Source organism: Bidens hawaiensis, unplaced genomic scaffold (assembly GCF_021521415.1).
Source record: "Bidens hawaiensis isolate Kalapana, Puna unplaced genomic scaffold, B.hawaiensis_p1.1 tig00002839_1, whole genome shotgun sequence".
NCBI lineage: Eukaryota > Viridiplantae > Streptophyta > Magnoliopsida > Asterales > Asteraceae > Bidens > Bidens hawaiensis.
The window spans coordinates 2,593,331-2,620,333 of NW_027491153.1; the positions used below are offsets into that span (position 1 = coordinate 2,593,331).

The window sequence follows — 27,003 nt, forward strand, 5'->3', positions numbered from 1 at the left end:
TAAACCCCCATCTGATCTAAAATGGAAAAACTGAAACCCCAGTTCACATTTGTCATATGCCTTTCAAAGTCGATATTAGAAAAAAGATTTAACCGCCCATGTCATAATCTCGTTAACTATCAATGGTCTGTCAAAAATGCAATTGCCTATTAGAAAGGCTGATTGAGTGTCCGACATAACTGACTTTTAACACATTTTTTAACCGGTTAGCTAACACCTTAGATATAACTTTGCTAATGATCCCAACTAGAGTAATGGGCCGGAACTCATTAAGAAAATAATAGTTTAAAAAAATTATATCAAAAAACTAACAAATTGCTACGTGTGAAAAATTGTATATTTATTTCTTTAATCAATAAAAGTTGACCATCTTATAATAATTTTAGATGGGTTCTTTAAATCTCTGTAATAACTCTTCTCTATTGGGTTCATCTGATATTTTGCAGAGGTGATAAATGTCAAGAAAGATGGTTACTTTAATTTGTTTCAATGAAATTACTGTGAAAGAGCCCGTGTGATACACGGGTGGTTAAACAAATTGTGTTAATAACAGGTCAAAATGTTTACGGGTCATGTGGTTCTATATAAAAGTGTTTAAAGTTAACACTAAGTAAAAAGTATATAAAAATTGCAAATGGCACTTTAGCGACAACGTAAAATGGCAATGTGGCCTGCAATCAACAAAATCATATTATTACACTCCATTATCATTCCGCTAAAAATATATGTTTTATCAATATCGAGTAACTAACATAAGTAAAAGAAAAACATTTTATGAGTTATTAAAATTGATAGATAGGTTAATCTTTTAAATACAAACACAATTATAGGTTTTAATTAATCCATAAATAAACCATTATAATTATGTTAAATGTTATAATTATGTTAACTGTTGTGATATATGATTTTGGTAAATGAAATGTCAATGACTATTCAATTTTATTTTTATTAACTGTTAATTATGTGAAATATAAAAATGGTAACCGTCTATGTGGAATTTTATGTGGATATGCTAAAATTGCGTCATGTGTCCATATTGTATTCTTTAATAGTATAGGTAGATTAAAGATTAATAGTTGTGTATAAGTATATAACACATTTTTCCTATTTATTTTTGTATGAATTTGTGGATGACAGCAGTAGCATAGGACTTGACTGCAGAAACAATTGGAGGGGCTGCGCAGTTAATAGTTGGACACCCTTTCGACGCTATTAAAGTCAAAATCCAAAGTCAACCAATCCCGCCACCCAGTCAACTCCCTAGATATTCTGGGGTGATAGATTCGGTTAAACAAACATTAGCAGCAGAAGGTCCAAGGGGTCTATATAAAGGAATGAGGGCCACTTAGTTACCACTCTGGCAGCATTGAATGCTGTCTTGTTTACAGTTAAAGGGTCAAATTAAGCACTTTTGAGGTCTGAACCAGGTGCACCACTCACCATGAGCCAGCAGGTGGTAGCTGGAGCCAAGGCTGGGGTTGCTGTTGCAGTTTTGGCTGCACCAGCTGAGTTAATTAAGTGCAGGTCAGTGATTTTTCTCACAAATTTGACTTTTTAACAAGTCAAATATCGCAGCTTTGTATATGGATGCAAGAGGTGGATCACATTATGGTGGTTTGTGTTGTTTAGATATGTCTTCTCATGAAATTGTCCAAATAAGTTTGCCCTCAAGGTCAGAAACTCAGAATGTTTAATTAATTGTCTAATTAGGATAAACGGGCGCATCAGGTTACATATAAGATCAGCTCGCTAAAAGCTCAAACTAAGTCGTGCTTACACAACCCCCAAGCCTGAAAATAAGTTGTTTAATAACAAGCCAAACTCAAAAATATATTGTTGAATAGACAAGCTCAAGCTTCACTGTTAGGGCTCGAGCTAGCTCGCTAGCTTAAACGAACCTATCATTTATATAATTTTAGATTTTATATATGGCCCTATATATATAACTTTGTTATATATAAAAATAACTAAATAATGTATTTTGTGATTAAAAGTTATAATTAAATCATATTAAAAAAGAAATAGGCATGTATAAAAGTTAACTAATAAATTAAAAAACAAGCCAAGTTTGAGCTTTAAAAGCTACCCACAAGTCAATGTTGAGCTTTAGAAATTGAACTCGAAATGAGCCAAGCTCTGGATTTTGTATACTATCCAACTTGACTAGTTGCTAAGCATACTATCAAAAAGAATATTACTTACTTACCCTTTCTTTTAACCCAACTAAAGTTTCATTTCATGTGACTTGTCTCCTTCACTAAAATTAGTGAAAAATATCTTTTTGGATATTTAATATTTTAATTACTTTAATAATAAGAATTTGACAGACTCCACTTACTATATGATTTTACAACTTCTAACAACAAAATCACACTCAAGCGCTATACTATCAAAAATGTCCAAGTGCACCATTAAGTCATTAACCCCTGCAGTGAAGTACAGTTGTCCAATAGTCAATAGATGTAGCCAAGCAAGTCTTGAGGTCAAGAGGCATGAGAGTTCTCTTCAAAGAACTGGTCCCCACACCGGCCAGTTTGAAATTAAAAATATTTGTCCATGTTTGTTCGTTTGTAATAAACGAACATAGAAGAACTTCCCACCAAACAATCCACAAACAGTTCATTGAACATTCAATCATTTACAGGCCTAACAAACCATTAAGCATCACATAAAAAAACAAATTTCGATAAACCAAAAACATATCTTGCAACAAGTCTACAAACTGAAAAAAAAAATATGAATTTTACTAAACAGAGATGAATCTCTTAGCAAACAACCTACATAATAAATTCAAAGTTGACTCGAACCACATTTTCAGTCAACTACCTAATGTAAAACTTTTTCAAGAAATAAACGGATGATCACCGTGACTGTCACCAACTATATAGTCTAAAGAAACATTCAAAGTCTATAAACAGAAATCAACAACAGAAAAACAAAACAACTTCAAAGTGACTATCTTACAGCCAATTTACCTTATGTTAAAGTGCTGTGATCTTGAAATCTTGAATCCATAAAAAGTTAGCATCTTTATGCTGTTATTCATCAATCCCTCCATCTTGGACTTGGTATTGAGAAAAACCCGGGTGACGGAAACCCTAATCCAGGTGAAGGTGGCGATTGAGGCCCAGGCCCATACATTCCCGGTTGAGTCATGGGTGAAAATGAAAAGTTTGGTGTTAATGGTGGCGGATGTTGATATCCGGGAGATAATAACGGGTATGGTGATCGGGGAGATAATAAGTTTAGGTAACCAGTCGGTGATGGCAGGAGAAACTGAGAAGTTGGTGATGGTAGAGGCGGAGGCGGCCCGTAATTTCTTGGTGATGGTAAAGCCGGTGGCGGCCCATTCATTCTTGGTGACGGCAAAGGCGGTGGTGGCCCATTCATTCTTGGTGGCGGCAAAGGAGGTGGCGGCCCGTTCATTCTTGGTGATGGTAAAGATGGTGGTAGCGGGCCGCCATTCATCCGATGTGAGGGAAAAGGCGGTGGGCCGCCATTCATCCGAGGAGATGGTAGTGGCGGCACTTGTGGGTAAGGAACCAATCCAGACGATTGCTGCTGATGTTGACTTTGACCTTGCATTTGACTTTGCCCTTGATGATTCTGAGGCGGTCCTTGAGCTGGATCAATGATGGAATGCTGTAGGTACCGCATATAAGCAGAGATCGGTGACTCTGCAGTGTTCGACCACCCTGTATGATCAACAGGACCCGGTGGCGGAGCCATAGGCGGTGGCTGCAGGCAGTGCTGACCAGGATACGGCGGCCTAACAAGATTACCACCACCATTAAACGGAACCGCCCCGTTTGGCGGGCGGTAAGGTGGCCTCTGTTCCTGTGGCGGCGGTGCATGGTGAATGGCCATTCGCGGTCTAGCAACATTTAGCGGTGTCAAAGGCGACGGGCGGTTTCTTTGCAAGCGCATACTAGGCGGTTTAGACGCGTTCTGAGGCGGCCTAGGAATGGCTTCCTGGGACTGTCGGGAAGGCGAACCCGTAAGCTGTTGAACAATACTCTGAAAATCATTCTTGTTGATGTTATACACTTGAGGCTGAGGCTGTTGTCTAGCCGGACTAGCGAAATTGGGTTGATGCAAAGGACTCTTCCTGATATTCTTGCCAACTTTATTCACCCCTAAATAATCATTACTACTCCTACTCCTCGAATAATCCGAATCGTTATCCATCTCTTCAGATAAAAATCAAACCTTTTTTCCCCCAAATTACGAAACCCTAACCCTAAGAAAACTCAATCAGCTTCAACTCGACACATAAGACCTAATAAATGAAAACCCAGTTAGCAATCGAGAGACTGAACACACCTGTGGATGGAATCGAGTTCAATTGCAGCATAAACAAGGTTCGATGTCTGTGAGGCAGAAAGCAAAGAGGTGAAATTTGGGGAATTGGGTTTGACTTGTGGCGTGGGATTTGAATGTTTCTTTGTGTTGAAAGTAAATTAAGGAGTGTGAAAGAAAGAAAGAAAGAAAGAAAGAAACCCTAAACATACGGGAGAATTGGGGGTCAATGGATCATCATCGATTAAAAATATATATAAAAAAAAAAAGATGGATTAGAGGGGCGATTGTCATTGGACAATTTGGGCCCTATTGTGTTATACGTCTCATGTGACGCACTCGACACGTATAGATGTTTGTTTGTCTTATGTTTTTTAAACGCACATTGGTGAATCTTGTTATTTTTAAATCCAAAATCTAATCTATGACCACCGACAATAATTCACAGACACAATTACTTTCGTTTCATTCAATCTAGGGATGAGTAGATGTGCCGGTATCGAACCCGGACTGCAATCGAATTAGTACTATCGGTATCACCTTGTTGAGGATTCAGATCAGTCGGTTTGGTACATTACTGAATTATTAAATTTTTGTCTTCGGTATCAAAATTGTACTGAGCATTTTCGATTTGGTATTTGGTGCCAAGTTATTAAGATAGTTGATATGGATTGGTACCGATATGAAACTGAACTCGTCCCTACTCTAACCAAAACTAATCCATTGTTCTCTTAATAACATTTAAATGAATTTGATTCAATCATAGTATTGTGGAATCGCCATTTTCCATCGAAGTAAAAGTTGAGAGTGTCAATCAAATAGTTATTAAGGATCTTCTTTTTAATAACAGTAAGATATATTAATCTAAAAAAGAGCTAACTTTTCTCATATTTATCTAATTCTTCCAATGCTTAATAGAAGTATTGAATAGAGAAAATTAGTATATTGGGAGGCTTCCCGATACCCTATTTGATGAGCAAAAATTTACAACCAAATGAGTGTGTTTCGTCTTCCATGATAGCTACTTTGATTCAAACGAGTCCATAACCGGATTCCATTTTTAATTGGTTCGTGTTCACACCCGTGGTTAAATTGTTAAACCTAAGTATGTGAATGGGAAGGAACCTTTTTAACATTTAAAACACTAACCAACTTTGAAATATTATCCGACTCAGTACCAACATCAAAGTTTTTACTCTTTTCAAAATTCGCATTTAACCTTTACATCATGTAAAACCATCTAGCATTATCGATCATCGCAGGTTCATCCAGGTGGTCATGGGTTTTGTCATAAGCTTTTCCTCCTAAAAGGCCCCATATTTGAATCCAACAAGTGTATGCTATCAACAAGAGAAGAACGCCATTATTTTAAGATCGAACTTGGGTAAAGATATGTTAGAAATTGTTATGACCATTTGAAATAGACACGATTGTCAGCTAACCAACGTCGTACAAAAAAAATGAACAAAATCTAGCATTATCGTCAAATTGTGATAAACTAATTTTTGTAATCACCGATTCATTCCACTATTACATGTATGTTGCGTTATATGAAGTATAGATCAGACGCGACCTAAAATTATTAATATTGGATAAAGATGAAAAAAACAGTATAAATAAAAGTATATATTATATAATATATTTTTCTCACATATATCATGTACTTATCATTTAAATTTATTTGTATTTCTATGATTTGTATCGTCCTGTATACTACATAAGTTTTAAAGCTAGTTTTTTTATAAAGTAATTTATTTTTTGCAAGTTTATTTTTAAATAAAAGGTAGAAGAAAGTTTATAAAAGGTTAATACCAAACATTTATATATATATATACATATATATATTACTTTTCTAGGTGTAAATAAACAATTGAAATTGGAATCCTTTTTCAAAGAAGTGTTAGTGGTAGAAAACCTGATTTTATAATGGAGATCAAGGTTTGATCCTCACAAACAATGCTTTGAAATGGCATGAACGGCTCAATAAAGAAATATCAGGATCTTTGTGATATCTGGTTTAATCCTAAGAACATTCCAATGGACCTTCGGGTAAGTATATTTTTTTCTCGAAACATGGGATAACTTGGAAACACTTAAATACTATGTATGATTGGGTTAAGCTAAGCTGACGATTATTTATTATTATTATTTTTTATTATTATTTGATCACCCCATACATTTATATATTTTTCTTTTTATTTATAGGGGTAAATAAACAATTGAAATAAACTTGAGGGCGTCGTGTTCAATTGCTCAAAACCCATCTTAAACCTCGCAGCCGCCACCAGCATACTCCAATCTCCGCCGCTAAGGTAAACCCACTTACCGTTCTTCACAATTATACATATTGGGTTGCTAAATTAATTACCCACCTATAATATATGCACTAATCTGAATACCCATTATCAGTAGAACATGGTGAGCCCATATGCAGCTAAAGGTCACAAAAGAAAGAAATCAAAATCCGAAAGGTACGATAAAGATTCAGATGAAGAAGAACAAAATACAGTGTTCGTTGAAGAAGAAGAAGAAGAGGGTACCCAGAAGAAATTGAAGGCTGGGGTTACAGATGAAGAAAAGGCAGAAGAAGCTGCTCAAGAACTCGCGGGTATTCCGGTTAGTTTGAGTGAGCAACAGGGGAGTGATAAGAACGGTCCTGGTGTTATCTTCATTCTTGAAAAGGCTTCTTTGGAAGTTGCTAAAGTTGGCAAGGTTACATTTTCTCTTTTATTTTTTTCGGTTAAAGTTTGCTGCTTTATTATGATTTCATTGATGAAAGTTGTGATAATTCTAATTGGGATTGCAAGATTACATTTTTTTTTCTTTTGGGTAAATCTTGATGGTATTGAGTTTAGATGAATCAATTATGCACCACCTTAATTGTTGGTCTCTGTTGGAGGGTCGTTAAGCTTTTACTGATAATTCATACATTGCTGTAAAATTAGGGTCTACAATAGACACACCTACGCTATCAATATCGGTTATCGGTCTCCATGTGAAATTTCGGTATTGATATTATCGGCAATATTGACCGATTTTCATATATCAGTATCTTTCTTCTTAGTTCTTCCATTCGTCTTTCTTCTTATTGCTGCTATTAGTGTTTTAAGTCTTAATTGTTAACTGTTTAAGTGTTTTTTAAGTCTTAAATCACTTCCTACTTGCTACAATTGTTAGTGTTTTGTAAGCTGCAAAAAAAGTTAAATTGCTATTATGTATATAAATTCTGCATGATACTAAAATTACCGATATCCCACCGCGACAACCTATATCTCATCATCTCAAATATCGGTCCTTGACCGATATCCGATTTTTACCACATTAACTACATAGAGACACATATACATATAGGCGCATGCTACATATAGGGGGAGATAGAAAGAGAGATGCTTAAAATCAGGTTTGTAATTTGTAATGAATATAGGCATGCTAAACAGGTCGTGTTCGCAGGTTTAACACACAAGAACTTGAAAATTCGTGTCAGATATAAGGACCCGAACACGACACAAATATTCATGGGTTCACACGAACACATCATGTTTAACATGAATTTGATTTTTTTTTCCCAATATTAGAAGATTAAATCTTTTTAGTTGTTTCTTTAGTTGGCCTTTGTTGGAAGGTACTTAGGAGATTTAAGTGATAATTTAAACATTTTTGAATAATTAGGGTGTAGTGCAAGAAACTGAGGCGGTTATGCAGTTACAAAACTTACTATCTTAAGGTTCAATAATATGTACAACTGTTTATGTGGTTTTTTCTGCTTTAAATTAGTTTTGTATTGAACATAAGGGTGTTAAACGGGTTGTGTTCGCGGGTCCAACCCAACACGAACCGAATATCTACTGGTTGACACGAACACGGCCCACTTAACTTGAATTCAATTTTTTTTTGCTGCTTTGTACTTTAAATTTATAATTTTAGCAGAAAAAAATACAAATGTATATAAAACAGTTACATGACTACATCATACTTATAAATTCTCATATCCAATTTCTCTTTTAAGTTTAAAAATTTGCCATAAATTAATCAACCAAATTAATTTATGACATAAAACAAACATAAAAGCAATTTAAAAACTAAACTGAAAAAAGAATCGGGTTAAATGGGTCAACCCGCGAACCCGTCTGGTTGACACGGACACGTCATTTAGCTGAACGAATTTGTGGGTTCAACCCGATACTGACTGTATTGTAATGGTCGATTTTTATAGTTTTTACTTTTATGAGGTTATCTTGTAGTTGTCTTATTTCTAGTCATTTATTGATGCATTTTATTTGTATATGTGTTTCTTCAGAGTTATCAATTGTTGAATTCGGAGGACCATGCCAATTTTTTAAAGAAAAACAACCGAAACCCTGCTGAGTACCGACCCGACATTTCTCATCAAGCAATACTGAATATTTTAGATAGCCCACTGAATAAAGCTGGTAAACTAAGAGCTTTATATGTGAGAACCGAAAAAGGCGTACTTATTGAAATCAAACCGCACGTTCGTATTCCAAGGACGTTTAAACGTTTTGCTGGAATCATGTGTAAGTTCGACTGGTTTTAATATAAACAAATGTTTATAACTTGTTTGACTTTCTTGACTTTTGACTGTGTTGACTTTCTTGATGTTAACAGTGCAATTGCTTCAAAAACTGAGTATTTCTGCTGTTGGAAAGCGGGAAAAGCTTTTGCGTGTGATTAAGAATCCTGTAACTCAGTATCTTCCGGTTAACTCACGCAAGATAGGTTTGTGATTTTGACTCAGTCTTGTTAGACTTTAAAATGGTTTACACAAAACACTTTGTCAATATTCCTTTCACAAAAACCTTTTTTTACAATTTTACATGTTTACTTTTAAATTACAAAAAAAATATATCTGATATTGTTTTGTGGAGCAGGGTTTTCACATAGTTCAGTAAAGTTGGTTGATATGCATGACTATGTGGCTTCGGTGGACAAAGATGCAACTCTTGTGTTTGTGGTATGTAATTTTACAAGTAATATAGGATTCATTTATTTTAAATTAAATATTTGACACTTTGAATCGCTGTGTTCAATCTTTTGTTGCAAACAAATCATCGTTAGAATGCTAAAAGAAACTCGTTTTGTAATAACACGTGATTTTAGACAAATTTTTAATGAAAGGAGAGAGTTAATTTCATAAATATATTAAATTTTGTATTATTTATTGTAAAATTGACTAGAATGAATAACAATTATAATTTTGATAGTCTGTTACCTAAATGCATATATGAACATACTGCGCATGTGTGCTCATTTTTATATATATTTTAAAAAGATTCAGGAGAGAAAGAGCAGATAGAGATAAATAAACATATGTTTCTCATAGGTACCTTTACAGTATTCGTATTCAGCATACTATTGGTTCTGAAAAGAACACATCAGTAAATAATATTTAGGAAAAGTATCTTATTTGGCATTTCACCGCCTATCAAACCTGCTCGTTAATTCTTTTGGCATTTTAAAGAAAGATGTTATGGTTGCAACAAAAAACCGAGTTTGGTCAAGGGTAGTTAGAAAACAATATTTTAACATATTTATGCTCAGGTTGGTGCAATGGCCCATGGCAAGATTGAATGTGACTACATAGAGGATTTTATTTCAAGTAAGTTTCTTTTATATATGCATGTAATGTTACAATCTGTATACAGTCGACCCCATTTTTTTGTTGTTAGTCTTTTTTTAATTCTTGTACTTTTTTTTTGCAGTATCTGGATATCCATTGAGCGCAGCATATTGCATTACAAAGATCACCAATGCTTTGGAGCGCAAACATGGGATTGTATGAGCACGTTTTTACGTGTACTTGTAATCTTGATATCACTAGGTTAAAAGATGACATTTTTAAGATGACTTTGATGTCTTGATTTGTGATCTATCTGAGAATGGATGCCATATTTGGTCATTTTGATATTTTGAGTGTAAAATCTTGGCTATCACTTTTTGAAAACCTAAGAACAATGTAGGTTTGGTTACTTTTGATATTTTGAGTGTAAAATCTGAAAGATTTTAGCTTTGTCATGCATTTAACTGTAATTTATGTTTTACATTTGATGTTTTCTTATAAAAGTCATAAATTATTAGTTTTAGTTTGGTCCAAAAAGCACCATTCAATACTAAATCAATTTTAAGTATAAGCAGAAAATTGCATAAACAGTTATGCTCATCTTACATATTAAACTTAAAACAAGTATGCGCTTTTATTCGGTTCTCACAACGTGATTCGTTATCTACTTTGATTATAAAATTTAACCACAATGTTGTTTAGAGTTGGGTATTTAGAGCATGTTTGGGATTGAGTTTGAAGGTGTTTGGGATTCCTTATTTTACTTCCTTATAACTTATTTATTTTAACTTATTTAAGGCATAAAGTTGTAATATCTATACAGGCTAGTTCTTGGGTCATCCAAATGAGGTAATGGCTTTAGGCCTTCATATTTTGAAGGCCTACAATTTTAAGAGGCTACTAATACTCTAACATATTTTCTAAGATGAATATATATTTGTAACTGTGATACTTGATATTCATGACTATGAAGAAAGAAGAAATAAACTTTTGTTACAAAATATTAAGAATATTTTTATTTGCTCGGTTTTTCTAATAAGTATTGTTGGTTGTTGAAGTGTTAAAGAAGATTATGAATAGGTGATAACATTGGTAACTGTAATTTACTTTTTCACCGAAAGTAATTATGGGTACAGGGCTTCATAAAGACTTTTTTTCTCAATATTGTTTTGTATTTAAAATATTAGTAAGTTCAATACATAATGGCGTGGCCACTGACCAATTTATTTGTACTATATTTTTATAGAAATCTTGTTATAATTATAATTAAATTGTATCTATATTACATATATATTATTAGTATACTTCACAAATAATTTTTAAAATATATTTATTACGAAAGGGCTCAATTTTTTTCTCTGCTTAAGGCCACAAAAAGTGTTGAGCCAGCCCCAACCTTATACACTCACAAAACCTAACTTTCCCAAACACCTTATAACTTATAATCCATAAGTTATAAGTTAAAATAAGGAATCCCAAACACCTATGAAAATGTTTATTGGCTTATTGGTGTTTTCAAATAATCAAAGTTAAAATATGTTTGGCAATCATAAAAATCTTTTGTATTTTAGCTTTTTGAGAGGGTTTAAAAGCAGTTTTCTAAAAGCCTCAAATCCTAGCTTTTTACAAAAGCCAATAAATCAATAAGCAATTTTCAAACTCACTCAAACATTATGGTTCACGACTTAGGAAGTCATAACCAAGCAACCATATGACTTTGTGCTTAGTAGTTTCAATTAATAATACCTGCTTTTGTGGCAATAACCTTTTAGTTTGGAAAGCTATCAGAAAATAAAGTTTTAATCGATGTTTTGATAACTAACCGGCCGCTGTGTTGGTTTACTATCATCACAAAACAGAATGAAGTTATGAATTAATTTGGGCCCATTTAAATTTATCAAAATTATCTAAAACTAAATAACCAGATTATAACATGCAAAACTACAGCATTACACTTTCTTGATTTTGACTACATTTGATGCTAGCAATGTTTACATCACAATATGCATAATACAAATAAACTTTTAGACCCACCCTTATTATCCTGCCATAATCTACCTCCAAAAATGATAGCAGATATATTATGTTAAACTATGTACACAAACAAAACTTACGAGACATTCCTGAGCTGTTTCTTGAGGTTGAGAATTTCACTTCCACGTGACGCCAGCTCTCTTTTTAACTTCACTGCAGCTTCTTCAAATTGCTTATGCATGTAATCTCTCTCTTGTGCTTGTTCTTTGCACTTCACCCGAATGCTATCTAGCTTTGTTTGTGCCCCATGCAGCCTCATTCTCAGTTTTGCCGACTGCATGTTGTTTTTAGTTTTATCCTCCTGTTTGAAAATTAAAAATAATAATAATAATAAATATCTAAAACAAGTCATATCTGAGTTGTTTGACCAAGAATAAGAAGCTTACATTATGATTCTTGGGTTCTAGAGTGGATAGTTTCTTTTTCAGATCCTCCTCAACTTCAGCTTTTGCATTTAAGAGCTGATTAAAATAGAACCAAAATATTATTATATCATCAAGTAATCAAATAAAATTCTAGATAGCAACAATGAAGCTTAAGTTTTTTACCTTTTCTTTATATTTTTCCATGAGCAATTGCTGCTCGGCTTTATGATTTTGCAGTACTTTAATCTGAGTTAGCACCAAAATATTAATATATCATCAAATAATCAAATGAAATTCTAGATAACAATGAAGCTTAAGTTTTTTACCTTCTCATTATATTTTTCCATGAGCGATTGCTGCTCGGCTTTATCTTTTTGCAGTACTTTAATCTGAGTCAGCACTTGATCTCGTTCTTTTGTAATTTCAAGAAGCTGATTTTGTAATTTCTATAAATATAAGATTACAGAATTAGTGTTAACTGTTAAGTGTGATATTTTTGCATGACTGTCAATAGGGAACTAATAATAAGAATTAAGAAAGTAAAGTGAAACCTTGATATCATCTATAGGAACTGAAGTTTGACCAAACTCCTTCACTTTGAGCGCCAGGCCATCTCTTTCCTTTTTAAGGGCATTCAAATCTGTCGTGAGTACATCAACTTTTTCGCGTGCATTTCGATTATCCGAAGAAAGAGCTTCTAGTTTTGACTCCAAAGCCTGAAGAATTATCATTGCATGTAAGAAACACACACACATACATATATATGGTTTGAAAAACTTACATCTTCGGTTACTCTCCTATGATCATCAAGCAGCTTAATATCATTCTTTAACTGCTCAAGTTCGAGTGATTTTTCAACACTGCATGCCTTCTCCACTTCCACTTTCTCCTCAGCAGAAGCCAGTTTTTCACTGTTAACCTGGCATTCTTCTCTACAGACCTCCAATTCTTTCTTAGCCTTACAGAAACGCAAAACACCATCAATCATTGTAATATGTAAATAAAAAGGAGAACTTGACCAATACCTTTGACATTGCATCTGTTAACAAATCAATTTCAGCCTTATATGATTTTGACTTATTTTCGACGGCTTCAATTGAAGCTTTTTCTGTTGTGGACCATATTGCCCTTTCTTCTTCAATTGCCAGAAGAGCTTCGGTAAGTTGCTGCATGTTACTCAAGGTGTTATAATAAATCAACTGAATAGAAATTCAGCTTTAAAACCAACCAATAATAGAATAATACCATAGCCATTTCTTCCTTTTCCTCCAACAACCTATTAATAGAACTATTTGTATTCTCATTGCATTGTCTTGTTTCTTCCAATTCGGCCCTCTAAAACGATAAAAAATAATTAGTTTTGATAATAAAATCGAAGATATAAAATATATTGAAGACTCAAATGAAAATTAGGATAGCTTACAAGACTTGAAACCAGATCCTCTAATCTTTGCAATTCTGAGTTTGAAAAGTTTAGTTTTTCAGATAATTCTTCTACTTCAAAGTTTAGTGTTTCAGATCTTAACATCGCCTGCTGATTGTCGTCATTAGCGATTGCTAGTTGTTCTTCTAGAGAACCAATAGTTATATCCCTCTCAAATGCAAGCACTTCAAGTTTTCTGCACTCTTCCTGAAAAATGAACAATGAAAATCAATTATATTATTAAGCTGATAACTAGGTATGAGATCCAGATAGCTTACATGCTAGCAAGCATTTTGATTAAGCCTGTAAACGGACCGAGTTCAGTAAACCATTCGCAGAAAGTTTGTTTATGTTTATTTACTATATAAACAAACGAACATGAACAATAAAATTTTGTTCATTATTTATATGAACGATTGAACGAACATAAAAACATGTCCCGTTCGTTCATTTATTTTTGTGAAAGTGCATTCGTTTACTTTCATTTATGTTCGTTAGTTTATGCTTATTTAGGTTTTGTAAACATATTTGTCTAAATTTTTTTGACCCGTTACAAATCTAGTTTTTAGTAGTTTTTTAGGCCCAACACAGTGTTCTTCACATTACTTTTAACTGATTTTAGATCAGTTACACCCGTTCGTCTATGTTCAATACTTCAGTTATGTTCGTCCATCAACGTTCAAGTACCATTCTTTATACTGTTAACGAATGAACAAGAACAAACACGAACACGTTCATTTTCTTAAAAAGCAAACACACGAACAAGAAGACCCTTTTTCGTTTAATTGTTCATCTTCGATCGTTTGTTCGACTAAAAATAAACATACAAGCGAACAAGAACATGCTCCGTTCGTATTCGTTTAAAAGCCTACTTTTGATGTTAAAAAGAGATGTTGATGTTCTAAAAGTGGCATCATTTATAGAATTATCCCGTACGTCCACTTAAACAGACCTTATTTTCATGCATCAATAAATTATCTTATGCAATGATAAACCAACTTCAAATCACCTGATCAACAACAGCGGGACCTTTGACTTTTCTCGAGTCAAAGATATTTGAGCTTCTATCCATAACCGAATCACGCCTTCTATCCGTAACCGAATCACGCCTTCTATCCATAACCGAATCACGCCTTCTCCCAGCAATTGTCTCACGTTTTGTCATGTCACGTTCAAGAACAGCCTTCTGACTGTGTAACCGTTTAATTTCTCTCTCTGCAGCTGCTTTTTCACTCTATATATAAGATATTTAAATATGCAATTAGTCAAAGCTTTTGGTTAATCATTGCACTGAATCTTAAATAATGAAAATTTTACCTCTAGCTTTGTTTTCTCTTGAAGGGTATTTCTTAACTTAGACTCGGTTTCTTTGAGTTTTGTTTTTGTTTTCTCAAGGTCTTTTCTCATACTTTCCTTTTCTTTAGCTAATGCAGAAGATGACAGGTGTGATATTTCATATTGGAGTGTTTCAATGTCAGAAAAATGTTCATTTTTTTCTGTTTCATATTGTTCAGAAAGTTCCTGGAAGACAAAAATGAATAAATTCAGATGGTGCTAGGTGGAAGTGAGAGCATGAAGTTGCTGGTTGACATACTGTTAAATCCCTTGCAGATTTTTCATGATTTAGTAATGCTTCTTCTATCTGTTTCCGCAGGTCCTCAGATTGATTGTACATAAGAAGCTACAACCACAAAACATCAGAAATGTGAAGATGAAAGTGCCAGTTGGATAACAGGTCAAAATGTGTAATTATTTTGTATCGGTCAAAATGGGTTGAGTTGACCATAAACATTTTTTGTACAAAATCCAGATAATTTTATTATAAATATTTTCTTTTTTGCGAAGTATGTTTACAAATGATGATCACTTTGGAGATAGTGAATTAGGAGGTTTCATGAATATTAAATGCAATCTAAGACTTTGAGCAACATTCAACTACAGGTGCGAATTTCTGACATGACACAAACCTAACACAAAATTCACAGGTTTGAGTTTGGCATAAATGAGATTGGGTCAGCTTCAGGTCAAACCCTTTTAGCTAAACAGATCCTCGTGTTGACCCCGCAGATTTGCAATTTTTATAATATATTTTAAAAATGTGTTTTATGTCATGAATTAAATTGGTTGGGTATGTATGCCAAAATCTAGAATTTAATAAAAAAATTGACATAAGACTTTGTACTTAATATGTAACTGTGTTATATGCATTCATCTTTTTTGTTGTAAAAAACTAAAAATGTAAACTTAAAGTATTTATATGCCAGAATGAATCATACCTTTTCACATTCAAGATCGTCTGCTTTGGCTTTCATGCCAGAATGAAGTTTTTCATAGTCACTGAGTAGTGTTTTTATTTGAATAAAGTCAACGGCGGAGAAAGATCTAACACCCTGCAAAAATTAACAAACTGTAATACATCATGATATTAACATCAATTACCAGGGTATAATTTAAAGATCATGAACTTGAAAAGACTCACAGCGATAAGTTCTGACATTGTAGAACAGCTTTGTATATGTTCATCCATCATTGACTCAACAATAGTTTTTGAATGTTGAATTTCAAATGTTATTTCTTGAACGTCTGCTGACAACTTCTCATCCTACATGGCATTGTGTAAGTTTCATGCGGTAAGAGTAACAGTAAAATAAAAATTCAGAATTTATCAGCTGCTTTCTAATGGTGTTGAGGTTCTGTTCAGCTTTTATAATATTTACTTCCATTCTTACTCTTATAGTTTTATTGATAGATACCCACTTTAGATGATGTTAGCATATCAACCATTATCGTGAGATTAGGTTAAGTGTGATAATAGATACCATTAAAGTAAGTTGTTGACAAGTCAAACTTGCTTCCTCTTGTGCAGCCAGGAGCTCCGCGTACAGCTACAAGATGCAAAATAAACTGATTAAACCAGAGTCCAGAACATTTTTGTTTCTTCTTGCATGAGATTTTTACGCTAATAATAATGCATCCTTTTATAAATACAAAAGTAACATATTTTATGCTAAAAACTAAATTAATAATATGAAATTTTCTTCTTATCACAAACATAAATTTCTAAAGTACTGAATCAATGATTCATGAAGTCAAACCTCTTCTTGTTTATTCCTGGCAGATTCCAGATTCTGCAAGCTTGAAGCCTTTTCCATCTCCAACATTGTAATCTACATTATAACATGAAGAAAAGGTTCACTAGACGTTTAAATGAAAACTAGTCTCAAAAGATAAATATAAGATTACAGGATTAGTGTCAACTGCAATATTTCTACCACTACCACTATTATTATATAGGGTTTGGATCAAATACAAATGAAATTAACGTGCTAAACGTGAGAATCAAGTAGAGCAATTATAAATACAAGTAGAGCAATTATGTAATTACATCATAGAGTAATTATTATAGAGTACTTACATAATTACTCTACTTGTATATATAATTACTCTACTTGATTCTCACGTTTAGCACGTTAATTTCATTTGTACGTTAACCTCCCCCTATTATATATACGGTCTGAAACTTACATCTTCGATTGCTCTTTTTTGAACATCAAGCAACTTAATATCATTCTTTAACTGCTCTATTTCAAGTAATTTTTCCTCACTGCACGCCTTCTCCACTTCCACTCTCTCCTCTGCAAAAGCTAGTTTTTCACTGATGACCTGGCAGTCTTCTCTGCAGGCCTCCAATTCTTTCTTAACCTTAAAGAAATGCAAGCATTATCAATTATTAGAAATTAGGAAATTAAAATATTCCAATGAAAGTTATGTAATGTGTAAATAAAAACAGAAAAAAAAAAAGAAAACTTGACCATTACCTTTGACATTGCATCTGTTAACAGAGCAATCTCATCATTAGATGTTTTTGATGTATTTTTGTCTGTTTCTAATAAAATAACAGACTCCAAACTCTGCATGTTTTTGTCTGTTTCTAATACAATAGCAGACTCCGAAGACCTTTCCATCTCCAACATTGCCATCTACATTAGATTAAGAAGAAAAGATTCACTAGACATCAGCATAAAAACAAATCCCAACTAAGAAATATTAAAAAATAACCAACCAACCTTTACCTGAAGTTGCTTGATAACAGGACTTGCTTCGATTTCATTTGTTTTTTCAGTTTCCACAAGTCTTCTTGTTAAGTAATCAATTTCAATTTCACTCCTTGTTCTCTTTAACAATAAAATATCAACAATAATGAGACGAAATGTACTTTTTTTATAAAAAGCAGCAGAAACTACAATGACCTGAGTTTCAAATTGTAAAAGCAAGTTCTCATATTCTTCTCGCATTTCTGTTAATTCAGCACTTTCCTGCAAAGAAAAAAAGAACAATTACATGCATTCCTACATAATTTTGGAAGATATGTAAAACTAACCACAGGTAAGCTCTTTTTTCTGGCAGTTGTTTTTTTTCTGCTTGTAACATGTATCAATGATCTTGGATTTGGAAGGCCAAAGTAAACAGGTCCCACATTGTTACAATATCTCTCCTGCTTAATTGCATTCGAAGTGTTATCATATACTAGCTCATCAAAAGGTAAAAGTGGTCCTCTTTCACGTTCATTTATAACAGGTTTTACTGCGGAAGCTTGTCTTGGGATGGTGGAAGGTAACTGGAGACCATGGATACATTTTAGACTAAGTAAGAATAGAGAAAAAACAACTAACTGTGCATAATATGACATGATGCAAATGAAACATGTGGAAGAATATATTATTATTACCTTGTACACGATCTTTTCTGGAAGTTTCCCTGGACACCAGGTCTCACGCCTCTTTTCCTTTTTAGACAATATTTGGGAAACAAAATGTTAAAAAATGTGATCCAACAAATAAACTCTGGAATATTTCAAGCAGAATATTAAGAAAAAGGGATCACCAATTAAAGACAAAACTACTCAAACAAAAAACTCCATCAAAAACATTAAAAGATCTGTAACAGAAAAAAAAATAATTATTTAATCAAACCTTTTTGCGCTGACCGGTAGCTTCATCTCTATTAGAGCACAAAACCATAGAACTCAAGTTCTGAATCTTTTTTTCTTGCTGAAGCAACACCCTATCTCTTTCAGCTTGAGCTTTCTTTTCCTCTTCTAGTTCCAAAGCTATTCTCTCCCTCTCTAATTCACTCTACATGGCGACATTGTATTTAACAATACATACATACAAGTATACAACAGGTTCATAATATGGCAAACAGCTAGTTAAGATCTATCAACCTGTAACAAAGTATTCCTCAAGTTGAGTATCTCCTCTCCTAAGTGATCTGAATGAGAACCCTAAAAGATAGTACCAAAAAAAAATTATACCAACAATGAATAAAAAATTAGCAATCAAGTTTAAATTAATTTTTTTCAGGCATGAATAGCGAACCTGTAACTTTGCTCGAAGCTCCTCAATTTCTTTCTTTTGCCGTTTTAATAAAGCGGCATCCGTTAAAATCTGTCAAATAACAAGAAATATGGTATAGAGTTGAGAGAAGAGTGAATTACATGACAAAAAATATATGACATTTGTTAAACACAGACCTCGTTCACATGAACACAGTTAGTGACGCGTAAAGCTCGGCTTGCAAACATAAGGCTGCTTTTAGTCTCATCAGCATGAATCTGTCATTCAATGAAAAAAGAGATCCATGATGCTAAAGATAATTAAATAAAATATCTTTAGCTTGAGGATGATATACAAAAATTCAATTCACAAATGTTAGTGAAACCTAACAGTAATGTTGTTAAATAGTTCATGCTAAAATTTAAGTGCACCTGTGCTAGAGTGATGTTACAAATGATGGCTGTGTTTGCATTCCCACCCAGCGCAGGCTGCAAGATACGTGTAAGTTTGCTATCTCGGTAAGGAACATGACCCCTGTAATTAACAGTAAGTTATTTATAAAAGTGGGTCAGGAGTTACAAATTTATAAATGTGGATATCAAACCTACCCTTGGCTCTCAGCACCTTCACTTAGCTTTTTAATCACAGTTCCAAGTGTCATTAAGCTTTTGTTGATGTGGGAACCCTCTTTTAACCTAACACCTTCTGCACCAGTTTTAGCAGCTCGTTCTGAACCAGCAAGGTCTACCAAGTTCTTAGATAACATGCAAACAAAAAAACTATATCAGCAAAAGAGTGTGCTATGTCTGATGTGAATTAAAATGAATGTTTGTTTGTTGCATAACGGATACCAAAACCGATACACGAACGGCATCACAAGAATTCTCAGCATTTTCATCTTCAACTTTATCCCTGCTCTCAATAATCTGTACATACCATATTTTATATCATGGACCAGCACAAATTCATGTAAAGAAAAAGATAAGATAAATAGTAACCATACCATGCGGAAAATGGTATGAGACCTACTGCTGTGTAAATTCATATTTGTCTCCCCAATATGACGATGGACTACAGATTAGAAAAATAAATAACCAAGCAGAATATGAGATCTTTAAAATTAATAGAAAACCATTTAATCAGAGGAGGAAGAGACTAAACACTTTCGACAAAAATAGTAAAGCTGATAGAAACTTAGTATATAGTAATAAGATTGTTTTGAAAATGAGATAAAGTATGATGTCACATAAAAGTGTGATCTTATATAAAAATTACCTTCTCCGAACTCCATAAATTCAAGCACTTGCGTGGGGCTAGTAACAATTTCTTCTTTTAAGCCGGCAACAAATATGCCACGCTACATATAACAACATAATTAGAGAAAACTATGAAACAGATCGCGGTTAAAAAGAAAAGAAAAGAAAATGGCCATTTTTAAACTTGTACCTCAATGCTTTCATGAATTTGTAGCTTTCGGTGTTCAGGGGCCAACAAATCATTTATTTCCTCGTTGTAGATCTCCATGTAGGACATCCTCAAAAGAAACTCCCGGTCTATTTCCTTTAAAAAAACAAAATAAAGGAACCCAATAAGCAGAATACTAAATCACCGGCAGTTCTCGGTGTGGGTACCATTTCTTGTACTCGATATTTGTTTTCAATATTATAAAAGAATGTTTAAGTTTCACAAAGTTAATACTATAAAACTAAAAGAAAGCTACCTGTTGTATCATGTCAAAGAGATCATGCACTGCTAGAGGGATGACTCCAGGTTCAGCACTAGACCCACGCATAGTATGTGTTTTGCCACTGTTAGTTTGTCCATAAGCAAAAACAGTGCCTAAACAAAAGCATTAATATTTAATAAATAAGCATTACACATTTAGATAACTGACAGTATTTTTTTCTAAGCTCAATTTAGTAAAAGAAGATAGAAATATCATGGTTTTCAAAGCTAATTTTTCATATTAGGTCCCATGATAATCAATAAAGAACAAATTGAAACAAGGTGATGCATGTGACTAAGTGACTTATAATAAGTCAATAACCAACAAACATGGTTACATTTCACACATCCTATTATAAAGTGAGTGATAACATACTGTCTTCAAAATTATAGCCCTTCCATGCAGGCATTGTTAGGATTAAACGCACACACGAAACCGAACACACACACGAAAGCAATAAACGAACACGAGGATTTAACGTGGTTCGGTCTAAACTGACCTACGTCCACGGGTGGCAACTAGGTATATCTTTATTGAGTGACCAAATATTACAAGTACATAATGTTGTTTATATAGAGACTGAACTAGGGTTAGTAAATTATTATGCAAGAAATCTAAACCGGGCCGGGCTTGGGCCCGACCGCCCACACCCGTCTCCTCTTTTGACTTCATATAATAAACCGGGCCAACAAGGCCTACGAACCCAACAATCTCCCACTCGGAGGCCTTGAGTACTCTCGTCTGCACTCCTGATTGTACTTCTGTAATCTGAACATTAAACTTCTTCTAGTTGCCACCGCCTTCTCATCAATTAACCTGAAGGCCCGTTGAAGCTCCCCGGAGCTCCAACACGTCAGTCACGGCTAAAACTGCCCCTGACCCGTTCTCTGTCCCTACCGGCTCCCACTGAAACAAACTACCGGATCCCGAGATACTCTGAGAACAAACACTCTCCATATTCAGCAAGTAATTCACTGGAGAGACTTTTACAGCTGGAATACTGGTTTTCTTAATCCACTGTCGACCTGGAACTGTAACTGAAACACGACCTGTGCTCCCACTGTCACGATGTCCCCCAACTGATTTAACTTTCCTAGCTCGTTCATCCTGAATCTTCACTTTGGCTCTGGGTTTGTTACTTGCAAAACGAACCTTCTTCTGCCCACGAGATTCTGTGAACCGGATTTTGTCTTTCACCAAAACTGGATCCACTCCTTTCGATGACATGCCGACCATATACAATGAACCCATTTTCGTGCCACGAGCAACCACAAGATTCCCTTTGACTACTTTCCACTGCCCATTCCCGAACTTAACATCGTGCCCTTGGTCATCCAACTGCCCAACTGAAATCAAACGTTTCTTCAAACTTGGAATAACCCTCACGTCTTTCAAAGTCCAAGAAGTACCGGCTGAAGTTATCAAATCAACGTCTCCCATACCCGTAACCTCTAAAATATCATCATTCGCTAGTCGAACCTTTCCAAAATCCCCAAATTTAAGATTCTTCATCGTTTCACTACAGTGAGTGGCATGAAACGATGCACCAGAATCCATCACCCAAGCATCAACGCTACTCTCAACACTACAAACCAAAGCCTCATCACTACTGACCCCGTCATCTGTGTCGTCTTCTGTAACGTTCACCTCGTTCATACCATTCGGACACTGATTCCTGAAGTGTCCTTTCTCTTTACAACCCCAACATTCAATATCCTTACGAGTCTTAGACTGACTCCTCTTCCTGCTCCCACTGCCTCGCTGTTTTCCCCTACCTCTACCTTCTGTGACTAGCATATTGCCTGATGATTCACCTGAACTTCTGCGTCTTGAATCTTCTCCCAGAATCAGATCTCGAATCCCATCGAAAGTAATATTTGTAGACGAACTACAAACTGCAGTCACTGTTTGCGACCAACTGTCGGGCAAAGAGGATAATAACAAGAGGCCTTGAACTTCATCATCAAACTTAATGTCAACTGACACTAAGCGGGACAAGATCGAATTAAGATTATTGATATGAGTTGTAACTGACCCACCCTCTTTCATTCGAGTTGTCACTAGCTCTCTGATAAGATAGACCTTATTCGCTGCCGAAGGCTTCTCATACATGTTGGATAGTGCGTCCATCATACCACGGGCTGTGGTTTCTTTCATGACGTTAAACGCCACATCTTCCGACAACGACAATGTAATACAAGCCCTAGCTTTCTTGTCTAACTTCTTCCAATCTGCTTCTGACAACTTTTCTGGTTTTTCATCCTCAAACACTACATCCAAGTCTTTCTGACAAAGTAGTGCCTCAATCTGCATCTTCCACCAACCGAACTTCTGTCCGTCAAACTTCTGTATCGAAAACTTTCCGTCTTCTGCCATAACAATGACTAAAACGAAAAACTGGATAAAAACAGAGACAGACACAGCAACACGAGCCTGAACTTAACGACTGTTCTACTGAACTCTGTTAAAAAAATCAACCTATTTATACGCAGCGGAATATCGAACTGAAAATCAGAAACTGAAACTTTAAACTGAAACGATAAAACCTGACAAACGCGGTTGGCACTGGTTCTCCGTTTCTTTAACGCTTCTTCTGACTTAAAACTGTTCTTCAACGAAAAATAGGATCTTGATTCAACTATTCTTGATTTGGTTAGGCTGATCAGCGATAACAGGTAATCAGGCCGGCTTCACTGCTCGGCTACCACACTTATACTTCGACCACAAACCCGTAACGGCAGCTGGTTACTCAGTTCTGTCGGCTAGACTGCCCGACACAACTTTTAGCGGTTGATGCTTCTTGAATGACGATCGAACAAATCGGTAATAGGGTGGCACTACTGCCGGCAAACCCTAATCGAACTGATGACCAACAAGACGAACCCGGTGACCGCTGGGTTAATTTGGCGGCTGCCAAAAAACGAAACCCTAGATCAACCCTATCTTCTGCAACTCAAAAAACAACAAGCGTTGGCTTACGGTGATGTATGGCGGTGGACTGAACCCTAGTCGCGATCGTCGGGCTGGGTTTAGTGGCGGCGAAACAGCGGCGGCGTAAACCCTAACGACAATCGGAGAACCGTAGCGGCGGCGGAACCCTAGCGCAGTAGGGTGGCGGCGGCTGGATGGTTTGGCGGCGACTCGGCTGGTTCACGTGTTCTTCGTGTGATCCGAACCTAAGCTCTAGATACCACTTGTTAGGATTAAACGCACACACGAAACCGAACACACACACGAAAGCAATAAACGAACACGAGGATTTAACGTGGTTCGGTCTAAACTGACCTACGTCCACGGGTGGCAACTAGGTATATCTTTATTGAGTGACCAAATATTACAAGTACATAATGTTGTTTATATAGAGACTGAACTAGGGTTAGTAAATTATTATGCAAGAAATCTAAACCGGGCCGGGCTTGGGCCCGACCGCCCACACCCGTCTCCTCTTTTGACTTCATATAATAAACCGGGCCAACAAGGCCTACGAACCCAACAGGCATTGTGTGATATTTGTCCATTTGCAATAGAGATGTTTGAAGGGAAAAAAATATATAGATAACAAAATCTTGAATGTGTTGTTTTTGTTTATAGAAACGTTTAAAACAGTCATATATTGCCCTTTATCACATCATCAATACGTAAATGTACTGCATGTAGATCTTTTGGTTGGAAAATACAAAGAAAGTATCAACCAAGATTTATCAAAAGCAATCTTTACACATGACTCATTAGGTCTTCATATTGCTAGTTAGATAAGAAGTTTATCCTCAACTCCCTCCACGAAAAATTGCATTACTTTTGGAAATTGAACATGTTGGGTGCCATTTGAACTTAAAGTTATGTCAGGATCGGGTTTTTCTAACAATTAATAACAAAGATCTAACTAATAGTGCATGCGGAATCTACACTGCTAATCATTAATTAGCAAACAGAATATAATAAATGCAAAATACGAGATTCAATCAATAAATGCTTTCCATTAATAGTGAAAGAGAATATTACAAAATGATATGACGGCTGTGAATAGTATGGAGACCCAACAAATTAGAGCACATTTTAGATTCAAACAAAATGAAAATGGTGTTAATTCAAAGCCGCTATAGTTTGCACATGAAAGGTGTTAAGCTTCATATCATGTATTAAATTACAGTCCCTTGTTAACCGTTAAGAAAGGAGCACTAGATCAACCTAAAACAGTGCAATATCAGCCTCTAGATCCAAGTTTTCAACATGTGATCATATTTATTCCAAATATAAAGCATGTTGTTGACATCAAATGATATGTGCTTATCAGACTTGAATGTGTTGAAACTAAAAAAAAGATACTGAATAAGAAACCACGTCATTAGATTACTGATTATTTAGAGCATACCGTTAAAACCACCTATAGCTGCTGCAACAATAGCCTTCGTTCTTGATTCATAAACATCCACAGTTCTACAATCCTCCCTGAAAATCCGGTCTAACCGATATAATATAAAGGCAAAATGTTAGAAATTAAAAAAGATACTCACCGGTCACTCCTTTTCCCAAAGAGCTGCATATTAATCCTTAAAAAGTATAAAACAATTGCAACTTTGGCTCGGATTTAATGCAAATATCATTTAACTTACAAAACTTATTACTTTGTTCAACAAAATCAGCATTTTATATCAAACAACTTGAATTAATATATGTTCTCAGTTTGGCATAGAGCTGTATGCAAAGCTAACTCTGCTCAATCCAACAGTATACATCAAAACTTAACTATTAAATCTAACTAGTAAGTGCCACTAAATACATAAACATATATAGGGCTCAGAAAATACATAAATAATTCTAGTAGAAGTCCTTATAAGCCTATGCAGTTAATCTGGAAAAATATTGGATGTCGGTCAAGGACCAATATTTGAGATAGCAGTTATCGCGGTGGGATATCGGTAATTTTAACGTAATGTATAATTGATATATGTATATATATATAGCAATTTAACACTAACAATTCAGTATACTCTACTACCATTAACATGTTAACCTTTTGCAACTTACAAAACACTAACAATTGTAGCAAGTAGAAACTGACTAAGACTTAAAACACTAACATTAAACACAAAAAACTGACAATTAAGACTTAAAAAACTAACATCGGGAAAATCAGTGATATTTCAGTCCAATATCAATCAATATTGCGGTGCTAGTTATAAGCTGCTATATCATCGATATTGACTGCATATTTATAAGCTCCAATTCGTACTCAATTTTCAAATTCAACCTCAGTACAGCTCAAATTTTGACATCCATTCCATAGGCATAACTATCGCACACATTTATTATTAAAAAAATCAAATACTGAAACCGAATGACGTCAAGTAAAACATCTAGAAAGCGTCAATTAAAAACCTAGAGAGTAGTGAGTTAGGCATCAGTAGTACCAGACTTCATATCGGAAACAGAATAATAACACGCAACGGACGAAGGCGTAATCAAATTGAATAGAAGGAGATGAAATGGTACCGAAATCGAACTTGTTAGGTGGATTAGCGAATAATATGGAGTTGCCTTGGATTCTCCAGGGGCTGGTTTTGAGATCTTCCGGCGAGAGAGGCCGTGGTCTCACTGACACGTTGATTCTCTCCATTGCCGTCGATCGGATTGAAGTTGTGTGTGTCTGGTAGGGTTTTGAGGGGAGTGACTGGAGGAGCGTTCACTTTCCCGCCTCTTGTCGAGTCCTCAAAATTTTAGCAATTTGAAAGCTTTGACTTTTTAACAATTATCGGTCCAAAAAATTCAATAGAAATAATGATTTGTCTTCATGTGTAATTTGGTGGGAGCACGTTGAACCACTGATTATGAAATTGCGCATATTGTACCACTCTTTTTCTGACGGGCTCAGTCTGTCCCCTACCATTAGTCAAACGTCAGTTGACCCCAGGACCAGCTCCGAGAAGGCGAAAAAATTTTGGTCCAAATGCGAATTTTTTTTGGGTCTTAAGTAAAAAGAAACATTTTGTTGGGTTTAAACAATTTAATTTTAAATGGGCTTACTTGATTATGATTTGAGTTGTGTAAAAAACTTTTTTTATATAAAGAAGCTTAAAATTGTCTCAAATAAGACTAAAACTCACAACCTTTTGTTTAGATATACCCATTTACTACTTGACCAAGCTAGTGGTTATGTAATTGTGTTGAAACATTGTTTATACATATTTTTTTGATAAAAATACATATAATTTAAAAAAAAATCGGGCCTAACGGGGTGTCGG

At 34.9% G+C, this 27,003-nt stretch overlaps 3 protein-coding genes across 4 annotated transcripts; 1 reads left to right on the forward strand and 2 right to left on the reverse strand.

The window, feature by feature from the left end:
• Window positions 1-2,725: 2,725 nt before the first annotated feature.
• Window positions 2,726-4,473, reverse strand: LOC143621396 (uncharacterized). Its single transcript, XM_077092831.1, has one exon. The coding sequence runs from the start codon at window positions 4,186-4,188 to the stop codon at window positions 3,046-3,048; it is 1,143 nt and encodes a 380-aa protein (XP_076948946.1). The 5' UTR covers window positions 4,189-4,473; the 3' UTR covers window positions 2,726-3,045.
• A 2,056-nt stretch (window positions 4,474-6,529) lies between these two features.
• On the forward strand, window positions 6,530-10,220 carry LOC143621360 (uncharacterized). Of its 2 annotated transcripts, none has more exons than XM_077092804.1 (7): window positions 6,530-6,611; window positions 6,709-7,011; window positions 8,597-8,834; window positions 8,926-9,036; window positions 9,189-9,271; window positions 9,859-9,916; window positions 10,020-10,220. In XM_077092804.1, the coding sequence occupies exons 2-7, from the start codon at window positions 6,715-6,717 to the stop codon at window positions 10,097-10,099; spliced, it is 867 nt and encodes a 288-aa protein (XP_076948919.1). In that variant the 5' UTR covers window positions 6,530-6,611; window positions 6,709-6,714; the 3' UTR covers window positions 10,100-10,220. The 2 variants fall into 2 exon arrangements, with proteins under 2 accessions (XP_076948919.1, XP_076948920.1); XM_077092805.1 differs by having other exon boundaries at window positions 6,553-6,611; window positions 6,712-7,011.
• Window positions 10,221-11,987: 1,767 nt separating this feature from the next.
• LOC143621321 (kinesin-like protein KIN-7O) lies at window positions 11,988-26,405 on the reverse strand. Its single transcript, XM_077092779.1, has 35 exons — window positions 26,255-26,405; window positions 25,134-25,223; window positions 20,756-20,874; window positions 20,482-20,595; window positions 20,311-20,392; window positions 20,039-20,106; window positions 19,887-19,961; window positions 19,644-19,789; window positions 19,467-19,569; window positions 19,233-19,313; window positions 19,078-19,146; window positions 18,924-18,983; window positions 18,673-18,834; window positions 18,429-18,485; window positions 18,081-18,317; window positions 17,950-18,015; window positions 17,738-17,874; window positions 17,518-17,608; window positions 17,225-17,401; window positions 16,795-16,866; window positions 16,519-16,584; window positions 16,179-16,301; window positions 15,976-16,089; window positions 15,294-15,380; window positions 15,017-15,220; window positions 14,709-14,933; window positions 13,700-13,906; window positions 13,522-13,611; window positions 13,302-13,442; window positions 13,058-13,234; window positions 12,828-12,992; window positions 12,603-12,722; window positions 12,460-12,522; window positions 12,298-12,372; window positions 11,988-12,212 (listed from the first exon to the last, which is right to left on the reverse strand). Exons 1-35 carry the CDS (start codon window positions 26,376-26,378, stop codon window positions 11,988-11,990), a joined length of 4,212 nt encoding a protein of 1,403 aa, XP_076948894.1. The 5' UTR covers window positions 26,379-26,405.
• Window positions 26,406-27,003: the final 598 nt, after the last annotated feature.